The sequence below is a fragment of the Tinamus guttatus genome, unplaced genomic scaffold, assembly GCF_059628265.1.
Source record: "Tinamus guttatus ecotype Peru unplaced genomic scaffold, ASM5962826v1 Tinamus_guttatus_pri_ptg001439l, whole genome shotgun sequence".
Classification (NCBI taxonomy): domain Eukaryota; kingdom Metazoa; phylum Chordata; class Aves; order Tinamiformes; family Tinamidae; genus Tinamus; species Tinamus guttatus.
The window spans coordinates 16,306-29,357 of NW_028289973.1; the positions used below are offsets into that span (position 1 = coordinate 16,306).

At 58.6% G+C, this 13,052-nt stretch overlaps 1 protein-coding gene across 1 annotated transcript; it reads right to left on the reverse strand.

Moving 5' to 3' along the window:
• Window positions 1-80: 80 nt before the first annotated feature.
• Window positions 81-12,846, reverse strand: LOC148590332 (BOS complex subunit TMEM147-like). Its single transcript, XM_088539159.1, has 4 exons — window positions 12,696-12,846; window positions 11,541-11,625; window positions 2,369-2,490; window positions 81-252 (listed from the first exon to the last, which is right to left on the reverse strand). Exons 1-4 carry the CDS (start codon window positions 12,824-12,826, stop codon window positions 126-128), a joined length of 465 nt encoding a protein of 154 aa, XP_088395285.1. The 5' UTR covers window positions 12,827-12,846; the 3' UTR covers window positions 81-125.
• Window positions 12,847-13,052: the final 206 nt, after the last annotated feature.

The window sequence follows — 13,052 nt, forward strand, 5'->3', positions numbered from 1 at the left end:
ACCAATAAAGACCCCGGCGCCGCCGGCCCCCTTTCTATTGTCGCCTTTTATTGATGACCTCACCAACGATGACATCAGCGGCGATGACGTCACCGATGACGTCACCGATGACGTCACCGATGACGTCAGCGCTCGGGCGCCGGCAGCAGCGTCACCAGCAGCCGCAGGGCCCCCAGGCCCAGGGCGGCCGCCAGCCCCGCCCGGACCCCCAGGGCCGCCCACGGCCCCAGGCCCAGCGCTTGCCCCGCCCACCTGGGGGAGGGGCCACGGGGGGGGCGGGGTCTCAGTGGGAGGCCCCGCCCTCCCACTCGGCTGCACCCAATAACCCCCCCCCCCCCACAGGAGCCCAATGGGAGGCCCCGCCCCCTCCCCCGAGCCCCGCCCCCTCCACAAGCTCCTCCCCCCAGCCCGGGGTGCCCCCCCCCCCGGACAAGCCCTGCCCCCTTAGGGTCAAGCTCCGCCCCCAGCCCCGCCCTCCAGGCCCCGCCCACCCCGGCCTCGGCCCAGGGGGACGCCCCTTCCCAGGCCCCGCCCTCTCCCTCCAGGCTCCGCCCCCTTTTGCACCCCGGGCCCACTGCGCTATGACCCCCCCCAGCAGCCCCCTTTAGGCCCCGCCCCTTCATTCCAAGCCCCGCCCCGCGTTAGGCCCCGCCCCCACGGTAGGCCCCGCCCTCACTGCGCCAGGAAGCCCCATTACCTCCCCCCCCCCCGGGAGCAGCCCCAGGTCCCGCCCCTCCTTCGGCCCCACCCTCCCGTTAAGCCCCGCCCTCCCTGCGCCACGAAGCCCCATTACCCCCCCAGGGAGCAGCCCCAGGCCCCTCCCCCGCGTCAGGCCCCGCCCCCCGCGTCAGGCCCCGCCCCCTTTGGCCCCGCCCCCCATTAGGCCCCGCCCTCACTGTGCCAGGAAGCCCCATTACCCCCCCCCAGGAAGCCCCGTGCCCTCTCCCCACGTCAGGCCCCGCCCCCTTTGGCCCCGCCCCGTTAAGCCCCGCCCCCTTTGGCCCCGCCCCGTTAGGCCCCGCCCTCACTGTGCCAGGAAGCCCCGGTAGCAGCACCAGACCCCGCCCCCTGTTAGGCCCCGCCCCCGTTAAGCCCCGCCCCCACGCTAAGCCCCGCCCTCACTGCGCCAGGAAGCCCCGGTATCCACCCCAGGGAGCAGCCCCAGGCCCCGCCCCCGGGCCAGGCCCCGCCCCTCGTTAGGCCCCGCCCCCCGCGCTAAGCCCCGCCCTCACTGCGCCAGGAAGCCCCATTACCCCCCAGGGAGCAGCCCCAGGCCCCGCCCCCTCGTTAGCCCCCACCCTCCCGTTAAGCCCCGCCCTCCTTAGACCCCGCCCCCTTAGGCCCCGCCCTCACTGCACCAGGAAGCCCCATTACCTCCCCCCCCCCCCCCGGAAGCAGCCCCAGGCCCCGCCCCCTCGTTAGCCCCACCCTCCCGTTAGGCCCCGCCCCCTTTGGCCCCGCCCCCTGTTAGGCCCTGCCCTCACTGCACCAGGAAGCCCCATTACCCCCCCCAGGGAGCGGCCCCAGGCCCCTCCCCCGCGTCAGGCCCCGCCCCCCGCGTCAGGCCCCGCCCCCTCTGGCCCCGCCCCGTTAGGCCCCGCCCTCACTGCGCCAGGAAGCCCCATTACCCCCCCCCAGGAAGCCCCCTGCCCTCTCCCCACGTCAGGCCCCGCCCCCTCGTTAGGCCCCACCCTCCCGTTAGGCCCCGCCCCCCGCGCTAAGCCCCGCCCTCACTGCGCCAGGAAGCCCCGGTATCCACCCCAGGCCCCGCCCCCGGGCCAGGCCCTGCCCCTTGTTAGGCCCCGCCCCCGTTAGGCCCCACCCTCACTGCGCCAGGAAGCCCCGGTATCCACCCCAGGGAGCAGCCCCAGGCCCCGCCCCTCGTTAGGCCCCTCCCCCGTTAGGCCCCGCCCTCACTGCGCCAGGAAGCCCCATTACCCCCCCCCCAGGAAGCCCCCTGCCCTCTCCCCACGTCAGGCCCCGCCCCCGGGCCAGGCCCCGCCCCCCGTTAGGCCCCGCCCCCCGTTAGGCCCCGCCCTCACTGCGCCAGGAAGCCCCGGTATCCGCCCCAGGGAGCAGCCCCAGGCCCCGCCCCCGGGCCAGGCCCCGCCCCCCGTTAGGCCCCGCCCTCACTGCGCCAGGAAGCCCCGGTATCCACCCCAGGGAGCAGTCCCAGGCCCCGCCCCCTCGTTAGGCCCCACCCTCCCGTTAGGCCCCGCCCCTCGTTAGGCCCCGCCCCCCGTTGGGCCCCGCCCTCACTGCGCCAGGAAGCCCCATTACCCCCCAGGGAGCAGCCCCAGGCCCCGCCCCCGGGCCAGGCCCCGCCCCTCGTTAGGCCCCGCCCCCCCGCGCTAAGCCCCGCCCTCACTGCGCCAGGAAGCCCCGGTATCCGCCCAGCAGCAGCAGCAGCCCCAGGGGGGGGCGGAGCCGGGGGGGGAGGTCGTGGCGGGAGGAGAGCCAGAGGAGGGAGGCCAGGGCCACGTGTTGGACCTGGGACAATGGGGACAATGATGGGGACAATGATGGGGACAACGACACAGTGACACCAGGGCCACGTGTTGGACCTGGGACAATGGGGACAATGGGGACAATGACAGTGACACGGTGACACCAGGGCCACGTGTTGGACCTGGGACAATGACAATGACAATGGGGACAATGGGGACAATGACAGTGACACAGTGACACCAGGGCCACGTGTTGGACCTGGGACAATGATGGGGACAATGGGGACAATGGGGACACCAGGGCCACGTGTTGGACCTGGGACAATGACAATGACAATGGGGACAATGATAATGGGGACAATGATAACAGGGACAATGACACCAGGGCCACGTGTTGGACCTGGGACAATGATGGGGACAATGGGGACAATGGGGACAATGACAACGGGGACAATGACACAATGACACCAGGGCCACGTGTTGGATCTGGGACAATGATGGGGACACCAGGGCCACGTGTTGGACCTGGGACAATGGGGACAATGACAATGGGGACAATGACAATGACAATGGGGACAATGACAGTGACACAATGACACCAGGGCCACGTGTTGGACCTGGGACAATGGGGACAATGGGGACAATGGGGACAATGACAGTGACACAGTGACACCAGGGCCACGTGTTGGACCTGGGACAATGATGGGGACAATGACAATGATGGGGACAATGACACCAGGGCCACGTGTTGGACCTGGGACAATGGGGACAATGACAATGGGGACAATGGGGACACCAGGGCCACATGTTGGACCTGGGGACAATGGGGACAATGACAATGACACCAGGGCCACGTGTTGGACCTGGGACAATGGGGACAATGGGGACAATGACAGTGACACAATGACACCAGGGCCACGTGTTGGACCTGGGACAATGACAGTGACACAATGACAATGGGGACAATGACACCAGGGCCACGTGTTGGACCTGGGACAATGGGGACAATGGGGACAATGGGGACAATGACAATGACAATGGGGACAATGGGGACACCAGGGCCACGTGTTGGACCTGGGGACAATGATGGGGACAATGGGGACAATGGGGACAATGGGGACAATGATGGGGACAATGACAGTGACACAATGACACCAGGGCCACGTGTTGGACCTGGGACAATGGGGACAATGGGGACAATGACACCAGGGCCACGTGTTGGACCTGGGGACAATGACAATGACAATGGGGACAATGACACCAGGGCCACGTGTTGGACCTGGGGATAATGGGACAATGACAATGACAATGGGGACAATGACAGTGACACAATGACACAGTGACACCAGGGCCACGTGTTGGACCTGGGACAATGATGGGGACAATGATGGGGACAATGGGGACAACGGGGACAATGATAATGGGGACAATGACACCAGGGCCACATGTTGGACCTGGGGACAATGATGGGGACAATGATGGGGACACCAGGGCCACGTGTTGGACCTGGGACAATGGGGACAATGGGGACAATGACAGTGACACAGTGACACCAGGGCCACGTGTTGGACCTGGGGACAACGGGGACAATGATGGGGACAATGATGGGGACAATGGGGACAACGGGGACAATGACAATGGGGACAATGACACTGGGGCCACGTGTTGGACCTGGGGACAATGGGGACAATGATGGGGACACCAGGACCACGTGTTGGACCTGGGGACAATGATGGGGACAATGGGGACAATGATGGGGACAATGATGGGGACAACGGGGACAATGACACAGTGACACCAGGGCCACGTGTTGGACCTGGGGACAATGACGGGGACAATGACAATGACAATGGGGGCAATGGGGACACCAGGGCCACGTGCTGCACCTGGGGACAATGACGGGGACAATGATGGGGACAATGATAGTGACAATGACAGTGACACAATGACACCAGGGCCACGTGCTGCACCTGGGGACAATGGGGACAATGATGGGGACAATGACAATGACAATGGGGACAATGGGGACACCAGGGCCACGTGCTGGACCTGGGGACAACGGGGACAATGGGGACAACGGGGACAATGGGGACAATGACACAATGACAGTGACACCAGGGCCACGTGCTGGACCTGGGGACAATGGAGACAACGGGGACAATGGGACAACGGGAGCAATGGGGACAATGGGGACAATGACAGTGACACAGTGACACCAGGGCCACGTGCTGCACCTGGGGACAACGGGGACAATGACAGTGACAATGGGGACGATGGGGACAATGATAGTGACAATGACACCAGGGCCACGTGCTGCACCTGGGGACAATGATGGGGACAATGGGGACAATGGGGACAGTGACACAATGACACAATGACACCAGGGCCACATGCTGCACCTGGGGACAATGACAGTGACAATGGGGACAATGGGGACAACGATAGTGACAATGACACCAGGGCCACGTGCTGCACCTGGGGACAATGATGGGGACAATGGGGACAACGGGGACAATGGGGACACCAGGGCCACGTGCTGGACCTGGGGACAACGGGGACAATGATGGGGACAATGACACCAGGGCCACGTGCTGCACCTGGGGACAATGACAATGGGGACAATGGGGACACAATGACACCAGGGCCACGTGCTGCACCTGGGGACAATGACAGTGACAATGACACAATGACACAATGACAGTGACAGTGAGACCAGGGCCACGTGCTGGACCTGGGGACAATGATGGGGACAATGGGGACACCAGGGCCTCGTGCTGCACTTGGGGACAATGACAATGACAGCGACAATAATAGGGACAATGACCCCAGGGACACTGCGCCTGGGGACAACGGGACACAGTGACACAACAACACCGGGACACAGGGTGACAGGGACGGGGGACACGTGCTGGCCCTGAGGGGGTGACAGGGACACCCAGACACGGGTGACAACAACACCCGCTGCGTGGGGTGACACCTGGGGGACAATGGGGGCCAGGGACACGTGTTGGACCTGGCGCGGTGACACCAACACCCGGCACCGGGTGACAGCGACACCCGGTTACCGGTGACACCAACACCCGGACGGCAGCGACACCTAATGGGGAGGGTCACGGGGACCAGTGTCACCCGCAGCACCGGGGACAGGGTGACAACAACACCCGGCAGCGGGTGACAAGGCCACCATGGATGGGGGGGTGACAACAAAGGGGGGTTGTAACAACCTGGGGGCATTTGGGGCAATTCTGGGAGATTTGGGGGCATTTGGGGGCAGTTTTAGGTGTTTTGGGGGCATTTCGGGGTGTTTTGGGGCGATTTGGGGGTGTTTAGGGGTGTTTTGGAGGTGTATGGGGTGTTCTGGGGCGTTTTGGGGTGATTTGGGTGTTTTGGGGGTACTTTGGGAAATTTGGAGGTGTTTGCGGGTGACTTTGGGGTGATTTGGGGTGTTCTGGGTGTGTTTTGGAGTGTTTTTCTGGGGTGTTTTGGGGCGATTTTGGAGCTGTTTTAGGGTAATTTGCGCTGTTTGGGAGTCATTTGGGGTATTTTGAGGTATTTTGGGGTGTTTGGGGGTGATTTGGGAGTTATTTGGGGTCTTTTGGGAGTGATTTATGGTTGTTTTGGGGTGTCTTGAAGTAATTTCAGGTGTCGGGGGTTTTGTGGATGTTTCTGGGGTGTTTTGGGGTAATTTGGGAGGTGTTTTAGGGTAATTTGCGGTGTTTTGGCGGTGTATGGGGTGTTTGTAGGCGTTTTGGGGTGTTTTGGGGTGATTTTGGGGTGTTTTGGGGCATTTTGAGGTAATTCAGGGTGTTTTGGGATGATTTGAGGTGTTTGGGGTGATTTTGAGGTTTTGGGGGGTGTTTTGGGGGTGTTTCTCAGGTGTTTTGGGGTGTATTCGGTGCGTTTCTGGGCATTTGGGGGGTGTTTCTGGCTATTCTGTGGTGACTTTGGGGTGTTTTGGGGTGTTTCAGGGTGTTTTGGGGGTGAGTTTGAGTGTTTTGGGGGTGTTTCTGGGTGTTTGGAGTGTTTTGGATGTATTGGGTGTTTTGGGGTGTTCTGTGCCTTTTTTGGGTGTGTTTTGGGCTGTTCCAGGCTGTTTTGGGGTGTTTTGGTTGCATTTTGGGTGTTTCGGGGTGCTTTGGAGTGTTCCGTGCTATTTTGGGGTGTGTTTTGGGTGTTCCAGGCTGTTTTGGGGGTGTTTCGGAGTGTTTTGGTGTGTTCCTGGGTGTTTTTGGTGTGTATCAGGGTGTTTTGGGGTGAGTTTGGGGCGTTTTGGGGTGTTCCGTGCTGTTTTGGAGTGTATTTTGGGGTGTTCCAGGCCATTTTGGGGGTGTTTTGGGTGCGTTTCAAGGTGTTTTGGGGTGTTTCAGGGTGTTCTGAGGTGAGTTTGGGGTGTTTTGGGTGCATTTTGGGGTGTTACAGCGGTGTTCCGTGCCTTTTTTATGGTGTGTTTTGGGGTGTTCCAGGCTGTTTTGGGGGTGTTTCAGGGTGTTTTGGGGTGTTTCTGGGGTGTTTGGGGTGCATTTGGGGTATTTAGGGGTGTTCCGTGCTATTTTGGGGTGTGTTTTGGGGTGATCCAGGCTCTTTGTGGGTGTTTCGGGGTGTTTCGGGGTGTTTCTGGGTGTTTTTGCTGTGTATCAGCGTGTTTTGGGGTGTTTCAGGGTGTTTTGGGGTGAGTTTGGGGTGTTTGGGGGTGTTTCGGGTGTTCCGTGCTGTTTATGGGTGTGTTTTGGGGTGTTCCAGGCTGTCTTGGGGGTGTTTCAGGGTGTTTTGGTGTGTTCCTGGGTGTTTTTGGTGCATATCAGGGTGTTTTGGGGTGTTTCGGGGTGTTCTGGGGTGAGTTTGGTGTGTTTTGGGTGCATTTTGGGGTGTTTTGGGGTGTTCTGTGCTGGTTTTGGGTGTGTTTTGGGGGTGTTCCAGGCTGTTTTGGGAGTGTTTCACGGTGTTTTGGGGTGTTTCTGGGTGGTTTTGGTGCATATCAGGGTGTTTTGGGGGGTGTTCAAGGCTGAGTTTGGGGTGTTTGGGGTGTTTTGGGATGTATCAGGGTGTTCTAGCCGTTTTTTGGTGTGTTTTGGGGTGTTTCAGGGTGTTTTGGGTGCATTTTGGGGTGTTTTGGGGTGTTTCTGGGGGGTTTTGGTGCGTCTCGGGGTGTTCCAGGCTGTTTTGGGGGTGTTTCTGCAGTGTTTTGGGGTGTTTTTGGTGCGTTTCTGGGTGTTCCAGGCTGTTTTGGGGTGTTTCTGGGGTGTTTTGGGTGCGTTTCAGGGTGTTTTGGGTGCATTTTGGGGTGTTTCTGGAGTGTTTGGGGTGCATTTTAGGGTGTTTCAGGGTGTTTTGGGGTGTTTCTGGGGTGTTTTGGGTGCATTTTGGGGTGTTTTGGGGTGTTTCTGGGGTGTTCGGGATGCGTTTTGGGGTGTTTTGGGGGTGTTTCGGGGTGTTTTTCGTGCGCTTCAGGGTGTTTTGGGTGCGTTTCAGGGTGTTTTGGGTGCATTTTGGGGTGTTTGGGGTGTTCTGGTTGCATTTTGGGATGTTTCTGGAGTGTTTTGGGTGCATTTTAGGGTGTTTCAGGGTGTTTTGGGGCATTTCTGGGGTGTTTTGGGTGTGTTTTGGGGTGTTTTGGGGGTGTTTTGGGGTGTTTTGGGGTGTTTTCGGTGCATTTGGGGGTGTTTTGGGCGCGTTTCAGGCTGTTTTGGGTGCATTTTAGGGTGTTTCAGGGTGTTTTGGGGTGTTTCTGGGGTGTTTGGGGTGCATTTGGGGTGTTTCAGGGTGTTCCATGCTTTTTTGGGGTGTGTTTTGGGGTGATCCAGGCTCTTTTGTGGGTGTTTCGGGGTGTTTTGGGGTGTTTCTGGGTGTTTTTGCTGTGTATCAGCGTGTTTTGGGGTGTTTCAGGGTGCTTTGGGGTGAGTTTGGGGTGTTTTGGGGTGTTTCGGGGTGTTCCGTGCTGTTTATGGGTGTGTTTTGGGGTGTTCCAGGCTGTCTTGGGGGTGTTTCAGGGTGTTTTGGGGTGTTTCTGGGGTGTTTTGGGTGCATTTTAGGGTGTTTTGGGGTGTTTCGGGGTGTTCTGGGGTGAGTTTGGTGTGTTTTGGGTGCATTTTGGGGTGTTTTGGGGTGTTCTGTGCTGGTTTTGGGTGTGTTTTGGGGGTGTTCCAGGCTGTTTTGGGAGTGTTTCACGGTGTTTTGGGGTGTTTCTGGTGGTTTTGGTGCATATCAGGGTGTTTTGGGGTGTTCAAGGCTGAGTTTGGGGTGTTTGGGGTGTTTTGGGATGTATCAGGGTGTTCTAGCCGTTTTTTGGTGTGTTTTGGGGGTGTTTCAGGGTGTTTTGGGTGCATTTTGGGGTGTTTTGGGGTGTTTCTGGGGGTTTTGGGTGCGTCTCGGGGTGTTCCAGGCTGTTTTGGGGGTGTTTCTGCAGTGTTTTGGGGTGTTTTTGGTGCGTTTCTGGGTGTTCCAGGCTGTTTTGGGGTGTTTCTGGGGTGTTTTGGGTGCGTTTCAGGGTGTTTTGGGTGCATTTTGGGGTGTTTCTGGAGTGTTTGGGGTGCATTTTAGGGTGTTTCAGGGTGTTTTGGGGTGTTTCTGGGGTGTTTTGGGTGCATTTTGGGGTGTTTTGGGGTGTTTCTGGGGTGTTCGGGATGCGTTTTGGGGTGTTTTGGGGGTGTTTCGGGGTGTTTTTTCGTGCGCTTCAGGGTGTTTTGGGTGCGTTTCAGGGTGTTTTGGGTGCATTTTGGGGTGTTTGGGGTGTTCTGGTTGCATTTTGGGATGTTTCTGGAGTGTTTTGGGTGCATTTTAGGGTGTTTCAGGGTGTTTTGGGGCATTTCTGGGGTGTTTTGGGTGTGTTTTGGGTGTTTTGGGGGTGTTTTGGGGTGTTTTGGGGTGTTTTCGGTGCATTTGGGGGTGTTTTGGGCGCGTTTCAGGCTGTTTTGGGTGCATTTTAGGGTGTTTCAGGGTGTTTTGGGGTGTTTCTGGGGTGTTTGGGGTGCATTTGGGGTGTTTCAGGGTGTTCCATGCTTTTTTGGGGTGTGTTTTGGGGTGATCCAGGCTCTTTTGTGGGTGTTTCGGGGTGTTTTGGGGTGTTTCTGGGTGTTTTTGCTGTGTATCAGCGTGTTTTGGGGTGTTTCAGGGTGCTTTGGGGTGAGTTTGGGGTGTTTTGGGGTGTTTCGGGGTGTTCCGTGCTGTTTATGGGTGTGTTTTGGGGTGTTCCAGGCTGTCTTGGGGGTGTTTCAGGGTGTTTTGGGGTGTTTCTGGGGTGTTTTGGGTGCATTTTAGGGTGTTTTGGGGTGTTTCGGGGTGTTCTGGGGTGAGTTTGGTGTGTTTTGGGTGCATTTTGGGGTGTTTTGGGGTGTTCTGTGCTGGTTTTGGGTGTGTTTTGGGGTGTTCCAGGCTGTTTTGGGAGTGTTTCACGGTGTTTTGGGGTGTTTCTGGGTGTTTTAGGTGCGTATCAGGGTGTTTTGGGGTGTTCAAGGGTGAGTTTGGGGTGTTTGGGGTGTTTTGGGATGTATCAGGGTGTTCTAGCCTGTTTTTGGTGTGTTTTGGGGGTGTTTCAGGGTGTTTTGGGTGCATTTTGGGGTGTTTTGGGGTGTTTCTGGGGTGTTTTGGGTGCGTTTCAGGGTGTTCCAGGCTCTTTTGGGGGTGTTTCTGCAGTGTTTTGGGGTGTTTTTGGTGTGTTTCTGGGTGTTCCAGACTGTTTTGGGGTGTTTCTGGGTGTTTTGGGTGCATTTTGGGGTGTTTTGGGGTTTTTTGGGGTGTTTTGGGGTGTTTTTCATGTGTTTCAGGGTGTTTTGGGTGTGTTTCAGGGCGTTTTGGGTGCGTTTCAGGGTGTTTTGGGTGCGTTTCAGGGTGTTTCTGGAGTGTTTGGGGTGCATTTTAAGGTGTTTCAGGGTGTTTTGGGGTGTTTCTGGGGTGTTTTGGGTGCATTTTGGGGTGTTTTGGGGTGTTTCTGGGGTGTTCAGGGTGCGTTTTGGGGTGTTTTGGGGATGTTTCGGGGTGTTTTTCGTGCGCTTCAGGGTGTTTTGGGTGCGTTTCAGGGTGTTTTGGGGTGTTCTGGCTGCATTTCGGGGTGTTTCTGGAGTGTTTTGGGTGCATTTTAGGGTGTTTCAGGGTGTTTTGGGGTGTTTCTGGGGTGTTTTGGGTGCATTTTGGGGTGTTTTGGGGTGTTTCTGGGGCGTTCAGGGTGCATTTTGGGGTTTTCTGGGGGTGTTTTGGGGTGTTTTTCATGTGTTTCAGGGTGTTTTGGGGTGTTTTGGGTGCATTTTGGGGTGTTTGGGGGTGTTTCTGGGGCGTTCAGGGTGCATTTTGGGTGCATTTCGGGGTGTTTCTGGAGTGTTTGGGGTGCATTTTAGGGTGTTTCAGGGTGTTTTGGGGTGTTCTGGGGTGTTTTGGGTGCATTTTGGGGTGTTTTGGGGTGTTTCTGGGGTGTTCGGGATGCGTTTTGGGGTGTTTTGGGGGTGTTTCGGGGTGTTTTTCGTGCGCTTCAGGGTGTTTTGGGTGCGTTTTGGGGTGTTTTGGGGTGTTTCGGGGTGTTTTTCGTGCGCTTCAGGGTGTTTTGGGTGCGTTTCAGGGTGTTTTGGGTGCATTTTGGGGTGTTTGGGGGTGTTCTGGGTGCATTTTGGGGTGTTTCTGGAGTGTTTTGGGTGCATTTTAGGGTGTTTCAGGGTGTTTTGGGGCATTTCTGGGGTGTTTTGGGGTGTTTTCGGGTGTTTTCGGTGCGTTTGGGGGTGTTTTGGGCGCGTTTCAGGGTGTTTTGGGTGCATTTTGGGGTGTTTGGGGGTGTTCTGGGTGCATTTTGGGATGTTTCTGGAGTGTTTTGGGTGCATTTTAGGGTGTTTCAGGGTGTTTTGGGGCATTTCTGGGGTGTTTTGGGGTGTTTTGGGGGTGTTTTGGGGTGTTTTCGGTGCGTTTGGGGGTGTTTTGGGCGCGTTTCAGGGTGTTTTGGGTGTGTTTTGGGGTGTTTTGGGGTGTTTTGGGTGCATTTTGGGGGTGCTTTGGGTGTTTTGGGTGCGTTTTGGGGTGTTTTGGGTGCATTTTGGGGTGTTTTGGGGTGTTCTGGGTGCGTTTCAGGGTGTTTTGGGTGCGTTTTGGCGTGTTTTGGGGTGTTTGGGGCCTCACCAGGCTGATGTTGGAGTCCAGCCCCATCTGCAGGTAGCGCCAGTCGAACTCGATGCCCCGAGCGCCGACCCAGAGCGGGACACAGCTGGGGACAGGGACACCAATGGCACCAATGGCACCAATGTCCCCATGGCCCCAATGTCCCTCCATGTCCCCCATGGCCCCCCATGACTCCCCATTCTCCCCCCATGTCCCCAATGTCCCCCCATGTCCCCTATGTCGCCCCACATCCCCCATTTCCCTCCATGTCCCCCATGTCCCCACTGTCCCCCATGTCCCCATATCCTCCCATGTCCCCATGTCCCTCAATGTCCCCATGTTCCCCCATGTCCCCATATCCTCCCATGTCCCCATGTCCCTCCATGTCCCCCCCTGTCCCCAATGTCCCTCCACGTCCCCAATGTCCCTCCATGTCCCCAATGACCCCATTGTCCCCCATGTCTCCATATCCTCCGTGTCCCCCATGTCCCCCCATGTCCCTCCATGCTCCCCAATGTCCCCACGTCCCCCCAAGTCTCCCTGTCCTTCCATGTCCCAATGTCCCCCCACGTCCCCAACGTCTCTCAATGTCCCCCAATGCCTCCCATGTCCCTCCATGTCCCCCAATGTCCCCACGTGTCCCCCATGTCCCCATGTCTCCCCATGTCCCCAATGTCCCTCCATGTCCCCAATGTCCCTCCCTGTTCCCAATGACCCCATTGTCCCCCATGTCCCCACATCCCCCCGTGTCCCCCCATGTCCCCATTTTCCCTCCATGTCCCCCCAAGTCCCTATGTCCCTCCATGTCCCCCAATGTCCCCACGTCCCCCCCGTGTCCCCATGTCCCCCCATGTCCCCAATGTCCCCCCACGTCCCCCATTTCCCTCCATGTCCCCAATGTCCCCATTGTCCCCCATGTCCCCAATGTCCCTCCATATCCCCATGTCCGCCCATGTCCCTCCATGTCCCCACACCCCCAGTGTCCCCCCATGTCCCCAGTCCCCCCCCATGTCTCCCCCATGTCTCCCCATGTCCCCAATGACCCCATTGTCCCCCATGTCCCCATATCCTCCCATGTCCCTCCACGTCCCCCCATGTCCCCATGTCCCCCCATGTCCCCACACCCCCAGTCCCCCCCCATGTCCCCACATGTCCCCACACGTCCCCAGGCCCCACCGCGATGTCACCAGCTCCGCGGTGGCCCAGCCCATGGCGGCCACCATGATCTTGAGCTCCCCCTTCCCCGCGTGGCGGCCCAGGGCCACCTGCAGCCCCGCCAGGTCGGCCAGGTCCACGGTGGCCTTCATGAACTCCTGTCCCCAACGGTGTCCCCAATGTCACCGATGGCCCCAGCGGTGTCACCCGTGGTCCCCAGACCAGTCACATTAACGTTAATGTCCCCAAGGGGGTCCCCAAATGTGTCCCCATGGCCCTTGGGAGCTCCTGGTATCACTAATGGTGTCCCCAATGGTGTCACCAATGGTGTCACTGATGTCCCCAATGGTGTCCCCAATGCCACCCATGGTCCCCAGA

Bases quoted from the DNA above. Each gene is read 5' to 3' on its own strand.
- LOC148590332 (XM_088539159.1), bottom strand. From the start codon at position 12,826: ATGAAGGCCACCGTGGACCTGGCCGACCTGGCGGGGCTGCAGGTGGCC. The intron at 11,626-12,695 runs GTGGGGCCTGGG...CCCTGTCCCCAG, and splicing joins GCGGAGCTGGTGACATCGCG to CTGTGTCCCGCTCTGGGTCG. The intron at 2,491-11,540 runs GTGAGGCCCCAA...CCATTGTCCCAG, and splicing joins TGGACTCCAACATCAGCCTG to GTCCAACACGTGGCCCTGGC.